At 45.0% G+C, this 24,560-nt stretch overlaps 1 protein-coding gene across 4 annotated transcripts in view; it reads left to right on the top strand.

Moving 5' to 3' along the window:
- Positions 1–24,560, top strand: part of LOC135547638 (tyrosine-protein phosphatase non-receptor type 4-like) — a 114,086-nt gene that overhangs the window by 73,837 nt on the left and 15,689 nt on the right. For all 4 annotated transcript variants that reach the window (XR_010456728.1, XM_064976817.1, XM_064976816.1 and 1 more), the window contains 15 exons: positions 1,650–1,713; positions 5,984–6,156; positions 6,719–6,787; positions 9,807–9,941; positions 10,303–10,464; positions 13,460–13,616; positions 13,841–13,924; positions 14,294–14,350; positions 18,190–18,346; positions 18,811–18,977; positions 20,427–20,517; positions 21,731–21,792; positions 22,018–22,164; positions 22,394–22,522; positions 23,601–23,749. Coding sequence is in view for 3 of the 4 variants with exons in the window: in XM_064976817.1 (XP_064832889.1) it covers positions 1,650–1,713; positions 5,984–6,156; positions 6,719–6,787; positions 9,807–9,941; positions 10,303–10,464; positions 13,460–13,616; positions 13,841–13,924; positions 14,294–14,350; positions 18,190–18,346; positions 18,811–18,977; positions 20,427–20,517; positions 21,731–21,792; positions 22,018–22,164; positions 22,394–22,522; positions 23,601–23,749 (1,803 nt within the window). In the remaining variant the exon portion in view is untranslated. The remainder of the gene's footprint in view (positions 1–1,649; positions 1,714–5,983; positions 6,157–6,718; positions 6,788–9,806; positions 9,942–10,302; positions 10,465–13,459; positions 13,617–13,840; positions 13,925–14,293; positions 14,351–18,189; positions 18,347–18,810; positions 18,978–20,426; positions 20,518–21,730; positions 21,793–22,017; positions 22,165–22,393; positions 22,523–23,600; positions 23,750–24,560) is intronic.

Below are 24,560 nucleotides of genomic sequence, written 5' to 3'. Positions count from 1 at the left end.
ACGTCGGACGAAATGTTCAAAAAATTATATTACAGGTCATAGAAACTTGTCAAACTAAGTATAGAATCAATCTTTAGAATGTTTTTATCATAAATCTTCAATAATGTTCCAACCAGAGAATTTCTGTAGAAAAGCAATGGAACGAGCGCTAACTCTCTCTTGACCGCGCCTCACGAGCGTCGGGTACTCTGCCAGACACCTGGCTCAATCCCCTCTCATTCTCTCCCCCTTCATAGTAGAAGCCTGAAGCAAAGTTCTAAAGACAGTTGACATCTAGTGGAAGCCTTAGGAAGTGCATTATGACCCCATTTACACTGCATATTGGGAAAAAGTTGAAAAACTTCCAATTTCCCACGTCCTGGTTGGATTTTTCTGAGGTTTTCGTCTGCCATATGAGTTCTGTTATACTCACAGACATCATTCAAACAGTTTTAGAAACTTCCGAGTGTTTTCTATCCAAATATACTAATAATATGCATACATACGCATCTGGGATAGAGTAGCAGGCAGTTTACTCTGTGCACCTTATTCATCCAAGCTACTCAATACTGCCCCCCTGTCACCAAGAAGTTAACTGCCTTGTTCAGGGGCAGAATGACAGATTTTTACCTTGTCAGCTCGGGGATTCGATCTTGCAACCTTTACGGTTACTAGTCCAACACTCTAAACACTAGGCTACCTGCCGCCCCAGATATCATTCCAGGTTGCAGAAGCATTCTGAGAAGTGTTAAATAGGATTCTTCTAAGCGCATCACATAACTGTTTTACATATGAATCTGTAAACTACAGATGATCATTCCTAGAATCTCCGAGCCGTTTAGGCTTTCATGTGGATTGTCTTTGAGGCCCAAAGATTTAATTCTTAGAACTCTTTGATATTCAGCTGTGTTGGTGGGGCTACTGGAAGTGTGTACCAGGGGTGGGAGAGCACAGCCCACATCCCCACCAGACGAGTAATAATCCAACACACACACTGACCCACCCCCCACTAGCTCCTCACAGCACACATCCCCACCAGACGAGTACTAATCCAACACACACTGACACAGACACTTCCCCACCCCCCACTAGCTCCTCACAGCACACATCCCCATTCTTAAAAGCCAGCTGCTTGCTGTAGCACAGGCAGCTCCGACGCTTTCCAGTCAGGCTAAATTTAGGGCTGCTAACAGTGACGCGTTTCACAACAGCTGTCCTCCACTGTCAAGCAAGAAGGCTTGCTCCCATTGACCACTCTCTCTGTTTGGCTTGTCTGCCAATACTATTAAAAGGTGATACACAACGTTACTCCTCTCAGAAAGCAGAGGGGTCCGGTATCTAAGAGAGATTTGTGAATTTTAGCCTCTCTCCCATTTATGTCCACAACGGGCTGACAAATGAGCTATATTAGATGACACTGTCTTAGAGAGAGTGTGTGAATATAAAATATATTTTTCTGAGCTGTGAGTCATGTAGAAGGGCTGTAGGGGGAAGGGAGAGAAGAGGGGAGGGGGAAGGGAGGAAGAGATGAGAGGGGGGGATCAGTTTTGATGGGGAGACAGCTGCTCTCTGCAGCGAAGGCTCTGATTTGAGCCGTGAAGGAAGGAGACCCTCTGCAGTTACACACATTGTGACGCAATTTCTGTGTATTTCTCACTCACCCCTTTCAGGTTGAAGATTGTGAAAATATTGTTCAAGTGCAAACAGTTCTTCGTTCAGCTCAGGAGAGAAGTGGTAGGTATTCAAGCCGTCGTTTTCAATGTCCTTATTTTGACAATAAAATGTGAATGTAAGGCGGGATCTACTAATCTAGCAGCAGTGTGTTTTATACAGTAGGAATGATGACTTACCCAGCAGACAACACAGCAGTGAACACAGCCACAGGTTCTGCCTCAGCTTGTGTAACTGTGCTTCCCTGCCATTAGTGTCCCCAAAACAGATCCAGTTGTCTGGCTCCTCCTCAGGGAGGAAACTAGCTAGCACTGCTAATGGACCACCTACCACTGGTCCAGTTCCTCATCACTCCACAGGCACCATATCAATCTGAAACAACCAAGCTTAGACATGAACAACATTAACTGCCTCCTCACCCAGACCCAGTGTCCATATTTGTTTATTTGATGAACTGGTTTTCTGGCATAATCACCGGCCTGATCCGCCGCTGACTGTCACTGAAATCTGGAAGAGCACCAGAGGGAGAGCCTCTTAAATGCTTATTAATTATGAAGAATAGATAATGCATTTTGGGTGTGGAGGTAGGGGGCGTGATCTGAAAATGAATTGAAAGTGCTGCAGGCTCCCTCTCCGACTTCCTCTGTTCCATGGAATCTCAGCAAAAGATCCCCAAACCAGCCCCATCACCCCTCTCCCTCCCTGGTTTCATAATGGAGAAGGGGTTTTTCCAGAGCAGTTGTACTAAGAGCACTGCGGCCGTCGCCCAGCCTCCAGGGTGTCACTCGAACTGAATTATTCATGGATTGCGTCCCAAATTTAACCCTAGTCCCTATGTAGTGCACTACTTTTGACCAGGGCTTTGATCAAAGTAGTGCCATGTATAGGGAACAGGGTCCATTTGGGATGCAGGCCCATGGAGATATGGGTCATGTGAGCGCGGGTCACTGCACATGCTTTAAAAAGCAACAACGAACCAGGAAATTAATTTCCCTCCTTTTACATTTTCCTCCTGTTGTAAGGAAAAGTAAGTTGTTCCTGCAAGCAATATATATTTTATTATATACTATACATGTACTGTTCTTCAGATATACTACATATTCAATACATATGCTGTCCACATTGTCTATACATCACACACACATATATATCTATATGAACAGTATATGTACAGTATATAATAAAATATGTATATAGTGTATTCAGACCCCTTGACTTTTCCACATTTTGTTACGTTACAGCCTTATCTGTAGATATATAAAAACATTTAAATATTCATAAATCTACACACAAAATCCCATAATGGAAAGTGAAAACAGGTTTTTAGAAATACTTATTTCATTTAAGAATGATGGAGGCCAATGTGTTCTTGGGAACCTTCAATGCTGCAGAAATGTTTTGGTACCTTTCCCCAGATCTGTGCCTCGACACAATCCTGTCTCTGAAGTCTACGGACAATTCCTTCGACCCCATGGCTTGGTTTTTGCTCTGACATACATTGTCAACTGTGGGACCTTTATATAGACAGGTGTGTGCCTTTGCAAGTCATGTCCAATCAATTGAATTTACCCAAGGTGGACTCCAATCAAGTTGTAGAAACATCTCAAGGATGATCAATGGAAACAGGATACACCTGAGCTCAATTTCAAGTCTCATAGCAGAGGGTCTGAATAGTTATGTAAATGTATAGAGATTTATTTATTTTTAAAAACATTTTTTAAATACATTTGCAAAACTTTTTACACACCTGTTTTTGCATTGTCATCATGTGGTATTATGTGTAGATTGATGGAAAAAATAAATGTAATACATTTTAGAATAAGGCTGTAACGTAGCAAAATGTGGAGAAAGTCAATGGGTCTGAATACTTTCCGAATGCACTGTATATACACTATATATACAAAAGTATGTGGACACCCTTTCAAATGACTGGATTCGGCTCTTTCCGCTACATCCGTTGCTGACAGGTGTATAAAATCGAGCACACAGCCATGCAATCTCCATCGACAAACATTGCCTGTAAAATGTCTTTATTGAAGAGCTCAGTGACTTTCAATGTGGCACCGTCATAGGATGCCACCTTTCCAACAAGTCAGTTTAAAAAAAAAATTTGCTTCCTTGTTGGAGCTGCCCCGGTCAACTGTAAATGCTGTTATTGTGAAGTGGAAATGTCTAGGAGCAACAACGGCTCAGCCGCGAAGTGGTAGGCCACACAAGCTTATAGAACGGGACCGCTGAAGCGCGTAGCGTGTAAAAACATCTGGCCTGGGTTGCAACACTCACTACTGAATTCCAAACTGCCTCTGGAAGCAGCTCCAGCACAAAATGTGTTCATCAGGAGCTTCATGAAGTGGGTTTCCATGGCTGAGCAGCCGCACACAAACCTAAGATCACCATGTGCAATGCCAAGCTGGAGTGGTGTAAAGCTCTCAGCCATGGAAACACATGGAGTGGAGTGATGAATCACGCTTCACCATCTGGCAGTCTGACGGATGAATCTGGGTTTGACGGATGCCAGGAGAACGCTACCTGCCCGAATGCATACTGCCAACTGTAAAGTTTGGTGGAGGAATAATGGTCTGGGGCTGTTTTTCCTGGTTCGGGCTAGGCCCCTTAGTTCCAGTGAAGGGAAATCTTAAAGCTACAGCATACAATGACATTCTAGATGATTCTGTGCTTCCAACTTTGTGGCAACAGTTTGGGGAAGGCCCTTTCATGTTCCAACATGAAAATGCCCCCATGTACAATGCAAGGTCCATACAGAAATGGTTTGTCGATCGGTGTCGAAAAACTTGAATGGCCTGCGCAGAACCCTGATCTCAACCCCATCGAACACCTTTGGGATGGATTGGAACACCGACTGCGAGCCAGGCCTAATCGCCTAACATTATCTGACCTCTTCGTGAGGGGTTCGTCTACTGTACATGATGATGGTGTTGGTCAGAGAACCTGCTTCTTTGACGATGTTTCAAGATGCTGAGAACCTGCTCTTCCTTGACGACGTTTCAAGATGCTGAGAACCTGCTCTTCCTTGACGATGTTTCAAGATGCTGAGAACCTGCTCTTCCTTGACGACGTTTCAAGATGCTGAGAACCTGCTCTTCCTTGACGATGTTTCAAGATGCTGAGAACCTGCTCTTCCTTGACGACGTTTCAAGATGCTAGTGTGGACAGTCACAGCAAAGTAAACATATATTTTTTAAAGGACGCTGAACTTTAACTGGTCTCTGTTTCTGTAGAGTAGGCCCACAGGCTATATGAGCAGACAGCTTACTAGAACATTATGCTATGGCTGTCTCTGTGAACATAATGACCCAAGTGGGAATGGGGACCACCATGTCTTCATGACGAGTGGCATGTGTCCTCAGGAAACACCGTAGAGGCTGAGGGAGGGGGATGTGGCATGTGTCCTCAGGAAACACCATAGAGGCTGAGGGAGGGGGATGTGGCATGTGTCCTCAGGAAACACCATAGAGGCTGAGGGAGGGGGATGTGGCATGTGTCCTCAGGAAACACCGTAGAGGCTGAGGGAGGGGATGTGGCATGTGTCCTCAGGAAACACCATAGAGGCTGAGGGAGGGGGATGTGGCATGTGTCCTCAGGAAACACCATAGAGGCTGAGGGAGGGGATGTGGCATGTGTCCTCAGGAAACACCGTAGAGGCTGAGGGAGGGGGGGATGTGGCATGTGTCCTCAGGAAACACCGTAGAGGCTGAGGGAGGGGGATGTGGCATGTGTCCTCAGGAAACACCATAGAGGCTGAGGGAGGGGGATGTGGCATGTGTCCTCAGGAAACACCATAGAGGCTGAGGGAGGGGGATGTGGCATGTGTCCTCAGGAAACACCGTTGAGGATGAGGAGGGGGATGGGGATGTGGCATGTGTCCTCAGGAAACACCATAGAGGCTGAGGGAGGGAGATGTGGCATGTGTCCTCAGGAAACACCGTAGAGGCTGAGGGACGGTATGGGGATGTTGGGGCTGCAGATAGAGATTAATTGTCTCGTGCAACAAACCTACCGGATCATGGTGGCTAATCCAACACATTCTATTTCCCCATCTATGAACATGTCAAGACAATGCAACAGTGCCATCTGTGACCATAGGACCTACTACCTACCACTACTCCCCCCCCCCCAAATTCATAGTACACAATAAAGCCTATGGATTAAAGGAATTGAATTATGTGTGGGAGGGTGGTCACATAACAGCAGCTCAGAATATATTGCTCTTAGTATAGGAACATGTTATTTCTCATTATTGTTGTCACTCACTCTGTCATTCTGTCTCTCCCTCACTCCTCTACTTTTGATCTCTTCCCCCCCCCCTCTACAGAATGAGACGAGGGAGACCTTGTTGGGGTTTAACATGGTGAGCTACAGAGCCTGTAAGAACCTATGGAAGACCTGTGTAGAGCATCACACCTTCTTCCGTCTGGACCGGCCCGTTCCCCCTCAGAAGAACTTCTTTGCCCACTATTTTACCCTGGGCTCCAAGTTTCGTTACTGGTAAGAGAAAAGCCCCATTGCCACAGGTGCATGCATCAACCCATACACACTATACCTGCAAGGCACAAAGCACTGCCACTGAAATGTCAACGCGGGTCAAAAATGTTTTTGAGGTCACGATGAGTGGCATTGTTTGGGGAATTGTATTAGTGGTTGCCTATTGTGCTCATCTTTGGGAAAAGTAGATGAATTATTAAGGCAAACCCACAACGGGGCTTGTTTTTCTTCAGTCCTTAAACGCTTTTGGTGGAAAAGGAGTTTTTCTATTATTCATATGGATTCACGTCTCAGATGGAGATTACAAATAAAACAAACTGTTCATTGTTGAAGTACTTGAGCATTTGCTTTGAGCTGTGAAGGGGATGGGGGGTTGGTAAGGGGGTGTTTCATCCGGTGAGATATACAGTTTGGGTGAAACAGAGTTGGGAGATTGTTGATGCATTTTTTTTTTTTTAAAGCTCCAATTGGGATGTAAGTTGCAGCACAAAACAGCAGTTTGTAAGATGTGGCTGAGTGTTACTAAAGTGATGGTTTGGATGTTGTTTGAACGTGTTCTATGCAGCGGGAGGACCGAGGTGCAGTCGGTGCAGTATGGCAAAGAGAAGGGGATCAAGAACAGGGTGTTTGCCAGGTAATGCAACACAACACTATACTGTCTATGTACAGTGTCTATAGAATATCTACACCTCCCTTGAATTTCTGTACATTTTTATTGTTACATATTGGGATTCAAATTCATAAATTGTATTTTTTTTGTCAATGATCTACAAAGGTGAATGAAAAGCAAAACACTAGTATTCCTTGATTAAATAAGTATTCACGCCCCTGAGTAAATACATGTTAGAAACACCTTTGGCAGCAATTACAGATGCAAGTCTACTTAGATAAGTCTCTAAGAGCTTTGCACACCTGGATTGTGCAATATTTGCGCATTTTGTTCAAAGTATTGGGGATCTTAACATAGATTTTCAAGCAGATTTATGTCAAAACTGTAACTTGAACATTCACTGTCTTCTTGGTAAGTAACTCCAGTGTAGATGTGGCTTTGTGCTGTAGGTTATTGTCCTGCTGAAAGATGAACTTGTCTGCTGGAAAGCAGACTGGACCAGGTTTTTCTCTAGGATTTTGCCTGTGCTTAGCTCCATCCCTTGTCTTTTCATCCTGAACAACTCCCCAGTCTTTGCCGATGACAAGCATACCCATACCATGATGCAGCCACCACCATGCTTGTAAATAAGTAGAGTGGTACTCAGTGATGTGGTGGATTCGCCCCAAACATAAGGCTTTGCATTTAGGCCATTTTTTGTTGCAGTATTACTTTAGTGCCTCTCTGCATACATTTTAATGTTTTGGAATATTCTGTGTATCAGTGTTCTCCTTTTCACTCGGTCATTTAGGTCATTATTGTGGAGTCACTACAATGTTGATCCATCCTCAGTTTTCTCCCATCACAGCCATTGAACTCTGTACATGTTTTAAAATCACCAATGGCCTCAAGGTGACAACCCTAAGCAGTTTATTTCCTGTCCTGCCGCTTAGATCAGAAAGACAACTGCATCTTTGATGTGTCTAGGTTGTTTAATACATAATCCACAGCATGATTATTAACTTGACCATGCTTAAAGATATATTCTATGTTTGATTTGTTATTGTAACCCATCTACCAATCACTGCCCTTCTTTATGAGGCTTTCCAAAAGCTCCCTGGTCTTTAGTTGAATCAATGCTTGAAAGTCAATACTTGACTGATGGACCTTACAGATAGATGTATGTGGGGCAGATGGAAGGGGGAGTCAATCAACAATCATGTTAATCCCTATTATTTCACACAAAGTGAGTCCATAAAGCTTATTGTGTGTGATTTTATTAAGCCACATTTTGCTTCTGAACTAATTTATGCTTTTGCCTAAACGAAAGGGGTGAATACTTACGCAATGACTTTTAGTTATTACATTTTTTATCAATATTCATATTTAGAATGCTCTTTTAACGTTAACATTATGGAGTATTTTGTGTAGCTCAATGATTAAAAAAAACTTCAATTTTATCTGTTTCAGTCCCACTTTGTAATGCAATAAAATGTCAAAAAGGGCCCTGTATTTATGGTTTATGCATGACTATTTATGGTTTATGCATGTATCTCTGCTATTAAGTCCTCTATCAAAACAATTATGACAGCTCTATGTTAATGCCCAGAGAATTAGTGATGTTGATGAGCCAATCATCACATCCTGGAGGTGCTGTAGGATGAATTAGTGATATTGATGTGCCAATCATCACATCCTGGCGGTGCTGTAGGATGAATTCGTGATACTGATGGGCCAATCATCACATCCTGGCGGTGCTGTAGGATGAATTAGTGATACTGATGGGCCAATCATCACATCCTGGCGGTGCTGTTGGATGAATTAGTGATACTGATGGGCCAATCATCACATCCTGGCGGTGCTGTAGGATGAATTAGTGATACTGATGGGCCAATCATCACATCCTGGCGGTGCTGTAGGATGAATTAGTGATACTGATGGGCCAATCATCACATGCTAGTCTCACGGATTCTGTCTTTATCGCTGAGCTGTGTGTCAGTCATATTCATCTGGGCTTTAGACTGGAGTGTTTCACCACTCTGGCTGGGTCTGACATAGCGCCCTGTTCCCTATATAGTGCATTACTTTCCCCTCGATTCCTATCCAGACCCTGGTCAAAGGTAGTGCCCTATATAGGGAATAGGGCTGTAGTATAAAGTAGTGCCCTATATAGGGAATAGGGCTGTAGTGTAAAGTAGTGCCCCATTATTATAGTTTTTTTTTACCTTTATTTTACTAGGCAGGTCAGTTAAGAACAAATTCTTATTTTCAATGACGGCCTAGGAACAGTGGGTTGACTGCCTGTTCAGGGGCAGAACGACAGATTTTGTACCTTGTCAGCTCGGGATTTGAACTTGCAACCTTTCGGTTACTAGTCCAATGTTCTTACCACTAGGCTACACTGACACTATATAGGGCTGTAGTATAAAGTTGTACCCTATATAGGGAATAGGGTTGTAGTATAAAGTAGTGCCCTATATAGGGAATAGGGGGTATAAATAGTGCACTATTAGGGAATAGTATAAAGTAGTGCCCTATATAGGGAATAGGGCTGTAGTATAAAGTAGTGCACTATATAGGGAATAGGGCTGTAGTATAAAGTAGGGAATGCACTATATAGGGAATAGGGCTGTAGTATAAAGTAGTGCACTATATAGGGAATAGGGCTGTAGTATAAAGTAGTGCACTATATAGGGAATAGGGCTGTAGTATAAAGTAGTGCCCTATATAGGGAATAGGGCTGTAGTATAAAGTAGTGCACTATATAGGGAATAGGGCTGTAGTATAAAGTAGTGCACTATATAGGGAATAGGGCTGTAGTATAAAGTAGTGCACTATATAGGGAATAGGGCTGTAGTATAAAGTAGTGCACTATATAGGGAATAGGGCTGTAGTATAAAGTAGTGCACTATATAGGGAATAGGGCTGTAGTATAAAGTAGTGCACTATATAGGGAATAGGGTGCCTTTTCAGCCACACCCTCTGTCTTCCTTATCATAAAGTCAGCACTATCACATCCTCATTGACTCTGTCACGTGGCTGATTATATTTCCTGTTTGAGTAGGTCTCCCAGTAAGCCCATGGCCAGGAAGTTGATGTGCGGGACAGACTGGGAGGCGGTGAGCAGGAACAGCCTATCAGACGAGAGGCTGGAGACCCAGAGCCTGCCTACACGCTCCCCACCCGGTACCCCTAACCAGTGAGTTCCTGGCTGTCACTCCTCCTTATATCCCCTGTCCTAATATAATGCCCACGTCTCAGAGGGAGACACGCTGTGAGGGAGTCCCAGTTCCAATACCATCAGAATTGGAAGTCATACTTTTCATTGCATGAGCTAAAACAAAAGGAATTGTACACTTTGAAATGTATCACAGAAGCTGAGTAAAACATAATGGAATCAAACCAACAATGGAAGTCTTTAAACAGTGTGGAATACCGTACATTCATTTGCTTTGATTCCACACACAATCCTCCTAACCTGTGTGTGTGTGTGTGTGTGTGTGTGTGTGTGTGTGTGTGTGTGTGTGTGTGTGTGTGTGTGTGTGTGTGTGTGTGTGCAGCCGGAACTCGTTGTTCGTACAGGAGGGGACGCGGATGCGCCCGTTGTCGGTTGGGCACCTGGTGGACCACATGATCCACGCCTCGCCTAGTCTCCCCGTCTTCTCCAATCACAAATCAGCGTCCTCCACCCAGGCCAACTCTATCAGTCTGGACTCCAGCCCGTAAGTCTGCTGCTGCACACACACACACCAATCACAAGTCCGCCTCATCCACTCACAACTCAATCAGTCTGGACCTCGAGTGGACACTGGACACACTGCAGTAGTCAGGAAGGTGAGAGGTGTGGTGGTTATCAGTGGCCCTGTTGATATGACTGTAGGATCTGACCAGGAACAACTGGGGCCGCTAGTTGTAGCCCAGTACGAGATACTAGGCCTACGTTAAAACAATATGCACCAAGGGACTGCTCTAAGCAAGACTGACAATCTAATGGAAGTTGTCTCTGACCAGCTCTTCCCTCTCTATCAAACACCAGCATAGCTGTTAATGAGGGTGAAAGTTGGTGCCTGTTACTATATTCCACTGTTAAAGTCTCCACTAAAGCCACGGTCTAAAAATCAATGGAAGCCACATTTTAATTGGACATGACAGTACCAGTGCCATGGTGTCTGCTCCGACTTCTGAAACAGCTGCTTTTTAAAAGTTATCCTTTTTAACGGTTGGCTTGCAATTACAGTTCACACCCTTTCCCAAATGTCATTTAATGGGCTTAAATGGAAACAGAGCCTTTGAACGCGGGCTATAAACGGTGTTTACAGCTCTGGGGGCATGGAGGGGGTTCGGCAGGGCTGGGATGGAGCATGGTGGGGGGTGGTAGACACATTAAAACGAGGCTTGTCTCTGACTCAGTGCAGTTTACCCGCCTTGGGTCAAACTTCCCCCGGCCCGTGGCTGTAGTCTACTGCACTGGTAGAACACTGATATCTCAGAGTAGCCTAATAGTAGAGCCTAACCCAGCATGACGTGTGAGAGTGACCTAACCTCTGGTGACTCTAGTGTAGCAGTGTGACAGTGACCCAACCTCTGGACCACTAGTGTTGAGTTGCCCTACTGAGTGAGGCTATGTTCAGCCCTCTCCTTGTCCCACCCACCTGTTTTCCCTCTGCTCTACATCCTAACCTCAACCTCCAGACAACCCTGTACTCCAGTTCTTTTGGCTGTTGTGTTCTCTGAGATGCCTTTCAGAGATCCGTTAACTGTTTTTTATTAGGCCAGATTGGGTAAGAGCCTCTTGTTATGTTAAAGCAGGAAGGCTGTTTATCTGTTCTGCAGAAGTGTTATCTTACCAAGAACTGTGTCGCAAGCACCAGTACAGATACTGTATCTCTAATGGGAATAGAGGGAGTAGTTCAGAGTCCCCTCACTTCCCAATTTAACATTTTAGTCATTTAGCAGATGTTCTTATTCAGATCGACTTACAGTAGTGAGTTCATACATATTCATACTTAACCTATGCATATACACAGAGGCACACCCACACTCTGCCTATATACTTTCCCTCCCTCTTTCGCTCTCATTTCACTCCTCTATTCACACACACACACACGCACACACATGCACACACACACACATGCACACACACGTGCACACACGCACGCACACACACGGACAAACGCGGCACACACACACGGACAAACGCATACACACACGCTTGCACGCACCCACATTCTGTGCCAAGCCATTTGCTCTTCTCTTCACTGATCCAGAAGATGACATAACCACCTGCTCACTCTTCCTGGGATCTCAAGCATCGCCCTTTCTCTCTCTATCTCTCTCTCTCCATCTCTCCATCTCTCTTTTTCCTCCCTGTCTCTCCCTCATCTCTCTCATCTCTCTCCCCATCTCTTTTTCCTCTCTCTCTCCTCATCTCTTTTTTCCTCTATCTCTCTCATCTCTTTTCCTCTCTGTCTCTCCCTCATCTCCTCTCTGTCTCTCCCTCATCTCTCTCCCTCATCTCTTTCCCCATCTCTTTTTCCTCTCGGTCTCTCTCCCTCATCTCTCTCCCCATCTCTTTTTCCTCTCTGTCTCCCTCATCTCTCTCCCTCATCTCTCTCCCCATCTCCTTTTCCTCATCTCTCTCCCCATCTCATTTTCCTCTCTCTCCCTCATCTCTCTCCCTCATCTCCTTTTCCTCTCTCTCTCTCCCTCATCTCTCTCCCTCATCTCTTTTTCCTCTCTGTCTCTCTCCCTCATCTCTCTCCCCATCTCTTTTTCCTCTCTGTCAATGTCTCTCTCTGTCTCCAAAAGAAGCATCAATACAACAGTCTTGGCTGTCACAGCATTACCTCAGTAAGATGAGGTTTCAAGCAGTGGATACCAAGGCAACCAGGTCATATGATGCTTCCCTTCTGCAACCTGATCTGTAAACCAGGAAAACATCTCACTACACTGTCACTCGAGAAGCTGCTGACCCCAGCCTGACCTTTAAAGAACTAAGCGAAGGTTGACCGTTCCGTTCCCTGACTTCAATTAGTTGGGGGGAAAAGGACAGCAACTGTATTTATGTCTTACTGTCTTGATGTAAATACAGACAAATACTCTGTGTATGTCCCCGTGGTCAGTGTCAGTGAGCAGTAGTCCCTTCCCCCCCTTCCCTCTCTCAGCCATGTGGCTGAAGTCCTTGTGGTATCTGTTTATTTTGAGAGAGAGGCCTGTCTGTCCCTCCTGCAGTGTCACCCCTCCCTCCCCACCAGTGTCTCCTCTGTTGTGACACCAGCCTGGCATACAGGACCCCAAACAAACACAATGTGCTCTGACTGCTCTGACTGGGGCCTCAAGTTCCCCTGGGCCTCCTGGGATTTCTGTGGTTGAGTGACGGGGATGGTTAGGTACACTGTACACAACACACACCCACTGTGACTGGGATTGTAAGGTAGTTACACACTACAACACACACACACCGTCTCTCTCTGTGGAGGATGTGCTGTAGGAGCTCTGCTCTCCTATTGGCCAATGGCCACGAGCAAATGGAGTTTCTGCTTATCTGAAAGCTCTGATTGGCTGAATGGCTTACTGAGCTCTTGTTAGCTCTGTTGGATTTTAGGAAATGGAACGTGCCTTATCTTGAAAAAATATCAAGGACCTAAAATTGACTGTCTGACAGACAGACTGAAGGTCCTCTACCATGAGCTGAATGCTGTCTGTGTCTCTCTCCAGCTCCCCAGAGACAGTAGATGGTCGGCCCCCGGCCCTGCCTCCAAAACAGTCCAGGAAGAACCTGAGCCAGATCATCCAGGCCCACTCCCAGCAGAGTCTCCTTGACAACCACATCAACGAGATGTACGATGTCCCCATGGCAACCGACAAGACCACGGTAAGTCCGCCCTGACTCAATCTACCACTGTTTTCATTTTGTTTCATAGTGAATTTTTTTCAGCTGAACCTAAATTACTTAGAACTAGGGCCAGGGTCATGGTTTTTCTGACCTTGTGACCTCTGAAGAACTGTGGGTCCTTGAGAGGATCTGTAGGCTGTCAGGAGCTTATGTCCTTTCCAATGGAGACCTGTATTAACACATCACTATGTCTTTCTCTACAGTTGAACGGTGTTGTCCCTCACGACAATCTGGTCCTGGTCAAGATGAGGCCAGATGACAACAGACGATTTGGCTTCAACGTCAAGGTGAGACCTCTGCCTTGTGCCTACAGTAGTGCTTTGTAGGGCCGCAGGTAACCTAGCGATTAGAGCGTTGGGCCAGTAACCGAAAGGTCGCTGGTTCAAATACTCGAGCCGACAAGGTGAAAAATCTATCGATGTGCCCTGATTTGCTCCAGGGGCGCTATACTACACATTTCACTGCACCTATCATGTGTGTGTGACAATGAAACATCTGTATTATTATATTTTAAATGATGTATAATGCTATGAAATAACAATGCCCAAAGGGTAGTGACCTAACCCTACTGCTCCTAATCCTGACCATGTGACTTGACCAAGAACTGCTGGTGATATGATCAGATTGTTTAGCCCTCTCCATTGCCTTGGTTTTAGGGTGGAGCTGATCAGAAGGTGCCCGTCATCGTGTCTCGTGTGGCCCCTGGGACATCGGTATGTTAGACCACTAACCAACACCCCATACACTCTGGCTCCCGAGTGGTGCAGCAGTCTAAGTCACTGCATCTCAGTGCTTGAGGCGACACTACAGACCCTGGTTCGATTCTAGGCTGTATCACAGCCGGCCGTGATTGGGAGTCCGGGTTAGGGTTTGGACAGGGTAGGCCGTCATTGTAAATGACAATTTGTTCTTAACTGACTTGCCTAGTTAAATAAAGGTAAAATGAAAATAAAATGTCAAAAAAACATTTACAGTACACATACTCATGTTCTCCCTCTCTCAGATACTCAGAAACACGCTCACACTTTCCCTATCACTTCTGCCCTCACACTCACAATGTCTCTACCCCTCATCTCACTCTCTCTCTCGCTATTTCTCTCTCCATCTTTCCCTTCTATCTATCTTTCCCTCGCTCTGTCTTGTTCCCTCTCACGCTCTCTCATTGGAACACACACTGTATGAAACGTTCCATTGTTTGGAACAGTAGACTCACACTTGTAGGACTGTCTGTCAATGTAAATTGCGTTGAACTGGTCTGATTTGACATCACCCAGTCATCAAATCAGATTTGGCTGGTTGCATACACATATTTAGCAGATGTTAATTGCAGCGAAATTCTTGTGTTCCTAGCTCCAACAGTGCAGTAATATCGAACAGTAAATTAAAAAAGTAGAAGAATGGAATTAAGAAATATGTAAATATTACGACGAGCAATGTAGGAGTCCGGAGTATAAATATATGTGATGGGGTGTATAGTCATTATGGACAGTGTTTGTATAGTGTGTGTGTGTTTGTGTGTACACATATATACATACACACACACACACACATACATACTGTATATACAGTTGAAGTTAAAGTTTACATACACTTAGGTTGGAGTCATTAAAACTCGTTTTTCAACCACTCCACAAATTTCTTGTTAACAAACTATAGTTTTGGCAAGTTGGTTGGTAATATGTAAACAATTGTTTACAGACAGATTATTTCACTTATAATTCACTGTTTCATAATTCCAGTGGGTCAGAAGTTTACATACACTAAATTGACTGTGCTCTTAAACAGCTTGGAAAATTCCAGAAAATGTCATGGCTTTAGAAGCTTCTGATAGGCTAATTTACATCATTTGAGTCAATTGGAGGTGTACCTGTGGATGTATTTCAAGGCCTACCTTCAAACTCAATGCCTCTTTGCTTGACATCATGGGAAAATCAAAATAAATCAGCCAAGACCTCAGAAAGACAATTGTAGACCTCCACAAGTCTGGTTCTTTCTTGGAATTTCCAAACGCCTGAAGGTACTACGTTCATCTGTACAAACAATAGTACGCAAGTATAAACACATTGGATCACACAGCCGTCATACCGCTCAGGAAGGAGACGCGTTCTGTATCCTAGAGATAAACATACTTTGGTGCGAAAAGTGCAAATCACTTCACAAAATAGATGGCATCATGAGGATGGAGAACTATGTGGATATATTGAAATAACTTCTCAAGACGTCAACGCTTGTCGCAAATGGGTCTTCCAAATGGACAATGACCCCAAGCACACTTCCAAAGATGTGGCAAAATGGCTTAAGGACAACAAAGTCAAGGTATTGGAGTGGCCATCACAATGCCCTGACCTCAATCCCATTGAAAATGTGTGGGCAGAGCTGAAAAAGCATGTGTGAGCAAGGAGGCCTACAAACCTGACTCAGTTACACCAGCTCTGTCAGGAGGAATGGGCCAAAATTCCCCCAACTTATTGTGGGAAGCTTGTGGAAGGCTTCCCGAAACGTTTGAACCAAGTTAAACAATTTAAAGGCAGTGCTACCAAATACTAATTGAGTGTGTGTAAACTTCAGACCCACTGGCAATGTGATGAAAGAAATAAAAGCTGAAATAAATCAGTCTTTACTATTATTCTGACATTACACATTATTAAAATTAAGTGGTGATCCTTACTGACCTAAAACAGGGAATTTTTTCTAGGATTAAATGTCAGGAATTGTGAAAAACTGAGTTTAAATGTATTTGGCTAAGGTCTATATAAACTTCCAACGTCAACTGTGTGTGTGTATGTGTATATAAATATATATATTTATTTATATATATTTATTTATATATTTTTATATATTTATATATATTTTTATATATTATATACATACACTATATATTTACGTTATATTTATTTATATATATATTATTTATATATATATATATATATATATATATTTATATATATATATATTTATTTTATATTTATATTTATTTTATATTTATTTTATATATATTTATATTTATTTTATATTTATTTATATTTATTTATTTATTTATTTTATAATTTTATATATATTTATTTATTTTATATATATTTTATATTTATTTATTTATTTTATATATATTTATTCATTTTATTTATATTTTATATATATTTATTTTATATATATTTATATATTTAATAATATGTAGGATAGAATGGTTTATGTTCAGCAATAGTTAAATACGATAGGCCTTGACTAGAATACAGTACATACATATGAAGTGGGTGAAACAGTATGTAGACATGATTAAAGTGACCAGTGTTCCATGTCTATGTACTGTACATAGGCAGCAGCCTCCAAAGTGAAGGATTGAGTACCCGGGTGGTAGCCGGCTAGTGACAGTGACTAAAGTTCAGGGCAGGGTACTGCGCGGGGCCGGGTAGTGGTGACTTTGAGATAGAAGCTGTTTAGAAGAGAGATAAGTCTCTCGGTCCCAGCTTTGATGCACCTGTTCTGACCTCGCCTTCTGGATGGTAGTGGGGTGAGCAGGCCGTGTCTTGCGTGGCTGAGTTTCTTGATTATATTTTTGTCCTTCCTGTTACACCGGGTGCTGAAGATGTCGTCGAGGGCCCTCTGGAGAGCCCTGCGATTGCGAATGGTGCAGGTGCCGTACCAGGCAGTGATATAGCCCTCGTTGTCTCGTCGTTGTTGGTAATCACTACTGTTGACGTCTGCGTTGAAGACGTGTGTGCCCATGCGGTCATGGGTGAACAGGGAGTACAGGAGGGGGCTGAGCACGCACCCTTGTGGGGCCACTGCGTTGAGGATCAACGTAGTGGAGGTGTTGTTGCCTACCTTCACCACCTAGGGGGCTGCCCGTCAGAAAGTCCAGGACCCAGTTGCACAGGGGGGGTTGAGACCCAGGGCCTCAAGCTTAATCATGAGCTTGGAGGGTACTATGGTGTTGAAGACTGTGCTTTAGTCTATGAATAGCATTCTTGCGTAGGTATTCCTTTTGTCCAGAATAGAGGTCAACCGACAATCGGTAATAGGCATATTTGGACACCGATTTTGGCCGATTACGTTGCACTCAACAAGGAGACTGCGTGTCAGGCTGACTGCAAGTGCAGCAAGAAGCCGATGTAAGTTGCTCGCTAGCATCAAACTTACAGTGGAGCAAAAAAGTATTTAGTCAGCCACCAATTGTGCAAGTTCTCCCACTTAAAAAGATGAGAGAGCCCTGTAATTTTCATCATAGGTAGTACTCTTCAACTATGACAGACAAAATCAGAAAAAAAAATCAGAAAATCACATTGCAGGATTTTTAATGAATTTATTTGCAAATTATGGTGGAAAATAAGTATTTGGTCAATAACAAAAGTTTATCTCAATAGATCGAGTGAACAAAAGTAGCAGTCCTTTCACGGCTCAACTAAAAAGGCTTCTACCCTGATGTTGATCACAGGGCAATGAACAGCACTTAGTTGTCAACTTTATTATATTACAGGCCCAGTGTCGTCTTCCCAGTATACCACTTTAACCACAGAACTGTGGTCTGATTGCGTTCTCCTCCAACCCTCTACAGGCTGACCTGTGTGTCCCTCGCCTGAACGAAGGTGACCAGGTGGTTCTGATCAACGGTCGAGACATCTCGGAGCACACTCACGACCAGGTGGTCATGTTCATCAAGGCCAGCTGTGAGAGCCACTCAGGAGAGCTCATCTTATTGGTCAGGCCCAATGGTGAGGAGAGGGCTCTGATTGGTGACTAAGTAATCTCCTTGGGTTTACTACATTGAACATTTAGCAGACGTTCTTATCCAGAGTGACTTAAAGTAAGTAGTAATTGCATACTTTTTCCATACGTGGGAATTGAACCCACAACCCTGGCGTTGCAAGCGCCATACTCTACCAACTGAGCTACACAGGACCACTATTGAAATGTGCAGTTAAAACAGGCCAAATCATTACGATATAGGTAGAAGAACAAGTGACATCAAACATAAAAGGCTACCTTCCCATATCCACACTAGCGTATAGCATTCCAGTTAGTATCCAATACCTAATACATTGCTTATTTTTAAGTGGTATGCTGGTGTGAATATTGAAACTGAGCAGAGCCTAATACTTGTTAAAGTAATTCTAAGAGATGCTGTTGTTCTACACTAGTCTAACTAACTGTGTTACTTCCTTCCCTGTCTCTCCAGCCATCTATGACATGGTGGAGGAGAAGCAGGAGACTGAGCCAGACTTCCAGTACATCCCAGAGAAATGTCCCCAGGATCCCAGTCAGCTGGACCAGGATGCCTGGAGGGACTCCATGAACACTCTGAAGGAGGGTCTGGTCAGCGGGGAAGTACTAGCCCAGTTTGATGTGAGTCGGTCCTCACCTCATCTATAAATTTAAAGCTTTCATGAGCAAGACTATCACGTCTATTCCACTCAATGTTCTTGTGATTTTTTTTTTTTGTACCTCGAGTCATGTGGGTCTTGTTCATTTTTTTGTGTGTCTTTTCTGAGGTGACTGGAAATGTGGCGAGAGCAATAGCTCCCCCTAGTTTGTGCACTATTGTTTTCACCTCATTGAGGTCACGAAGGAGGTTACCACTTTCTGGAGGGAAATGTTGCCCTGGACTGGTGTTACATAAGTTCTACAGTATCAGCTTTATTGCTGTGTTTTACTGTGCCCTCCAAGTGCAGGGTGATGCCCCTCACAGAGACCCCCATAACTTCTAGGTTATGGCACATAAGATAACTACTATAACACCTGTTACTGTGTGAGGAATAATCACCAAGTAACTTTATTATTTATTATTTACTTTATTATCTCTCTTTATTTAATTTATATTTTTACCCCCTTTTTCTCCCCAATTTCCATCTTGTCTGTTCACTACAACTCCCCAACGGACTCGGGAGGCGAAGGTCAAATCATGCATCCTCTGAAGCAAGACCCGCCAAAGCGCTTCTTAACACCCGCCCGCTTAACCTCCGCACCAATGTGTCGGCGGAAACACAGTTGAACTGACAACAGAGGTCAGCCTGCAGGCGCCCGGCCCACCACAAGGAGTTGCTAGAGTGCGACGAGCCAAGTAAAGCCCCCCCCGGCCAAACCCTCCCCTAACCCGGACGACACTGGGCCAATGGGACTCCCGATCACAGCTGGTTGTGACACAGCCTGGGATCAAATTCGGGTCCTTAGTGACGCCTTAAAACGCTGCACCACTTGGGAGGCCGCAAATAGTTTACTTAAAACGTTCTGATTTTCATTGTAAACGTTCAGACATAGCAGGCGTTCTGATTGTGAACGGTTCAGACATAGCAGGCGTTCTGATTGTGAACGTTCAGACATAGCAGGCGTTCTGATTGTGAACGTTCAGACATAGCAGGCGTTCTGATTGTGAACGTTCAGACATAGCAGGCGTTCTGATTGTGAACGTTCAGACATAGCAGGCGTTCTGATTGTGAACGTTCAGACATAGCAGGCGTTCTGATTGTGAACGTTCAGACATAGCAGGCATTCTGATTGTAAACGTTCAGACATAGCAGGCTTTCTGATTGTGAACGTTCAGAGATAGCAGGCGTTCTGATTGTGAACGTTCAGACATAGCAGGCGTTCTGATTGTGAACGTTCAGACATAGCAGGCTTTCTCCGTCTGTACATTTCATGTTTGATGCTTTGCTGAAATATCATGGTTCCTTGCTCCACATTTCTAAATGTGTTGGGGGGGTTAAAGAACGAGGTGCTTGTGTAGAGTTAAAGTCCGATTTGAGATTACCAGTCAAGGTATTTTTTTCTCCTAACGCTTTTATTATTTTCTCACAGCAACTCTACCGGAAAAGTCCTGGAATGACAATGTTGTGTGCCAAATTACCTCAAAACATTTCCAAAAACCGCTACAGAGACATCTCACCCTGTGAGTATCACATCACACTACAGTCTCCTATACACAGTTGTCTTCACTTTTCTTAGTCTGTGTTAACAGACTGTGTTAACCCACCATTTCAAACTCCTCTCCTCCTTTCTCTCTCTTCTCTCTCCCCTGTCTCTCCCTCTTCTCTCTCCCCTGTCTCTCCCTCTTCTCTCTCCCCTGTCTCTCCCTCTTCTCTCTCTCCCCTGTCTCTCTCTTCTCTCTCTCCCCTGTCTCTCTCTTCTCTCTCTCCCCTGTCTCTCTCTTCTCTCTCTCCCCTGTCTCTCTCTTCTCTCTCTCCCCTGTCTCTCCCTTCTCTCTCTCCCCTGTCTCTCTCCTCTCTCTCTCCCCTGTCTCTCTCTTCTCTCTCTCCCCTGTCTCTCTCTCTCTCTCTCTCCCCTGTCTCTCTCTTCTCTCTCCCCTGTCTCTCTCCTCTCTCTCTCTCCTGTCTCTCTTCTCTCTCTCTCTCCTGTCTCCTGTCTCTCTTCTCTCTCTCTCTCCTGTCTCGCTCTTCTCTCTCCTGTCTCTCTCTTCTCTCTCTCTCTCTCTCTCCTGTCTCGCTCTTCTCTCTCTCTCGCTCCTGTCTCTCTCTTCTCTCTCTCTCGCTCCTGACTCTCTCTCTCTCTCCTGTCTCTCTCTTCTCTCTCTCTCTCTCCTGTCTCTCTCTCCTGTCTCTCTCTTCTGTCTCTCTCTTCTGTCTCTCTCTCTCTCCTGTCTCTCTCTCTCTCCTGTCTCTCTCTCTCTCTCCTGTCTCTTCTCTCTCTCCTGTCTCTTCTCTCTCTCCTGTCTCTTCTCTATATCCTGTCTCTTCTCTCTCTCTCTCTCCTGTCTCTCTCTTCTCTCTCTCTCTCTCCTCTCTCTCTCTCTCCTGTCTCTCTCTCTCTCTTCTCCCTCTCTCCTGTCTCTTCTCTCTCTCTTCTCTCTCTCTCTCCTGTCTCTTCTCTCTCTCTTCTCTCTCTCTCTCCTGTCTCTCTCTTCTCTCTCTCTCTCTCTCTCCTCTCTCTTCTCTCTCTCTCTCTCCTGTCTCTCTCTCTCTCTCTCTCTCTCTCCTGTCTCTCCTCTCTCTCTCTCTCTCCTGTCTCTCTCTCTCTCTCTCTCTCTCCTGTCTCTTCTCTCTCTCTTCTCTCTCTCTCTCCTGTCTCTCTCTCTCTCTCTTCTCTCTCTCTCCTGTCTCTCTCTTCTCTCTCTTCTCTCTCTCCCCTGTCTCTTTCCTTTTTAGATGACGCCACACGGGTCATTCTGAAAAGCACAGATGACTACATCAATGCAAATTACATCAACGTGAGTTTCTCTAACCTCCTCCCTCATCACATATGCTGTTCGCCTCAGTCCACCCACACTGCCATGGACTCTTTGTTCAGCAGGCCTAAAATAGACCTCTGTTGGCCAAGATGGAGGTGTAGTCTCCACTCCAAGGACTGGAAATGGACACATGCTCACATGCCCACACACTGTTGATCGTTAACAGCCCTACACACAGGTCTTATTCTCCTCCCTGTACTCTAGATGGAGATCCCAGCATCCAGCCTGATCAACCGGTACATTGCGTGCCAGGGCCCGCTGCCCAACACGTGCCCAGACTTCTGGCAGATGACCTGGGAGCAGAGCTCCTCCATGGTGGTCATGCTCACCACCCAGGTGGAGAGGGGACGGGTATGTACAGTAGGGTTAGACATGTACTGTATCCTCTCTGGGCCTCCAGGGAAAGGAGACAGGAGTTTTTCCTGAACAATGTCACCTAAGAAGGAAAAACTCCAGGCCCGAGTCATGCACTCAAGAGTTTTTCTGGAGTAAAGAAACATTTAATTGATCCTGTTTTTTTCTATCATGATGCCATACTAATCTGTGTCTGAGGTCTTATGTTGTTGCTCTGTGCCGACAGGTGAAGTGTCATCAGTACTGGCCCAACCCTGACAGCACTGCCTCGTACGGCCGCTTCCAGCTGGCCTGTCTCACCGAGGAGGGTAATTCTGCCTTCCTGGTCCGAGACATGACCCTGACACACCTCGAGGTACATGACGCTCACAAGTCAGTGTTGTGTTTCCCAATGGCCAGTGCTAATGGCCAGTGCTAATGCAATGTGCTAATGCAATGACAACTATTTGGAAGTCAAAGTAAACTTAGCGAAATGGTGGATCACAGCTAAAAAAAAACGATTCAAAGCGTTACGAACACAGCATTTGAACTATCGCGTTCAGCGTTTTAAAGAGTTGCCATGGTGATGTGTGTGTGGGCTGTTCTTTTTCGGCCTCATGCGGTGCACCTACGGTGGATCATCATGTTGCCATGGGGACCGGCAGCTACAGCCATGAGGCTTCCAGTATTAACATGCAGCCTGTTTGTGTTACCATAGTGACACTGATAGACGATGTTGAAAGGGAAAACACACATCCCATAATAGTTTTTGATTAACCGTGCTGGTCTGGCTGTGCTCCACCATTGTCGGTGAGGTGTCTCGGTGAGGTGTCTCAGTGTGTGTGTCGGTGAGGTGTCTCAGTGTGTGTGTCAGTGTCTCAGTGTGTGTGTCAGTGTCTCAGTGTGTGTGTCGGTGTCTCAGTGTGTGTGTCGGTGTCTCAGTGTGTGTGTCGGTGTCTCAGTGTGTGTGTCGGTGAGGTGTCTCAGTGTGTGTGTCGGTGAGGTGTCTCAGTGTGTGTGTCGGTGTCTCAGTGTGTGTGTCGGTGTCTCAGTGTGTGTGTCGGTGAGGTGTCTCAGTGTGTGTGTCGGTGAGGTGTCTCAGTGTGTGTGTCGGTGAGGTGTCTCAGTGTGTGTGTCGGTGAGGTGTCTCAGTGTGTGTGTCGGTGAGGTGTCTCAGTGTGTGTGTCGGTGAGGTGTCTCAGTGTGTGTGTCGGTGAGGTGTCTCAGTGTGTGTGTCGGTGTCTCAGTGTGTGTGTCGGTGAGGTGTCTCAGTGTGTGTGTCGGTGAGGTGTCTCAGTGTGTGTGTCGGTGTCTCAGTGTGTGTGTCGGTGAGGTGTCTCAGTGTGTATCGTGGTGGGATGGTAATAAAGGGGGGTGCAGAGCAGACAGTCTTTTTATTGTTGTTGTCATGGCGACATTACACTGACTGTACTGTTGTGTTGCCATGGTGACAGAGCGAGGAGGTCCGGGAGTTGACCCAGATCCAGTACGTGGCCTGGCCGGACCATGGCGTCCCAGATGACTCCATGGACTTCCTGGACTTTGTCAGCCTGGTGCGAAGCAAACGAGCCGGCAAGGATGAGCCCATGGTGGTCCACTGCAGGTAGGGAACATAATGCACGGCACACATCCTTAGATGTATAGCAAGAAATGGTCTTATGTTTTCACTAAACAACTCATCACAGGATCCCTCGATCTGACCTCAGCCCTTGTGTCTCAACTACAGAGGCTACTCCTCTCCCTATTTGTGGGACTGTCTGACTGTTCTACTAGACTCCTACACACTGCTGTAGTACACAGCCCAGTGGACCTGTCTGACTATTCTACTAGACTCCTACACACTGCACACTGCTGTAGTACACAGCCCAGTGGACTTGTCTGACTGTTCTACTAGACTCCTACACACTGCTGTAGTACACAGCCCAGTGGACTTGTCTGACTGTTCTACTAGACTCCTACACACTGCTGTAGTACACAGCCCAGTGGACTTGTCTGACTGTTCTACTAGACTCCTACACACTGCTGTAGTACACAGCCCAGTGGACCTGTCTGACTATTCTACTAGACTCCTACACACTGCTGTAGTACACAGGCCAGCAGCCCAGAACACTCCAAATGAAACACCTACACATCTCAGGCATATAACTTGGCTAAAGTAAGACCTATCTGACTCAGCCAATACATGTCTCAACAACACACTGGAGTGTATTTAATGTATAGAGCCCAGGGAGATTTCTGGATTCGAATCTGGACTTCATTCCATAAACCGATCTTTGTGTGTTGCTATACGCCAGAAAAATAATTATTCACTGATTTAACCCTCTAGAGTCTAAGCCGCAGGGGGTTAACATATGGAAGTGTTTTAAGATGGTCATACCATGGATCATTTAGATATTTGATATTTTAGGACCCCT

Source organism: Oncorhynchus masou, chromosome 10 (assembly GCF_036934945.1).
Source record: "Oncorhynchus masou masou isolate Uvic2021 chromosome 10, UVic_Omas_1.1, whole genome shotgun sequence".
In the NCBI taxonomy this organism is placed as follows: domain Eukaryota; kingdom Metazoa; phylum Chordata; class Actinopteri; order Salmoniformes; family Salmonidae; genus Oncorhynchus; species Oncorhynchus masou.
The sequence above is the reverse complement of the archived record's forward strand: the minus strand, read 5'-3'. Positions and strand labels throughout refer to the sequence as shown.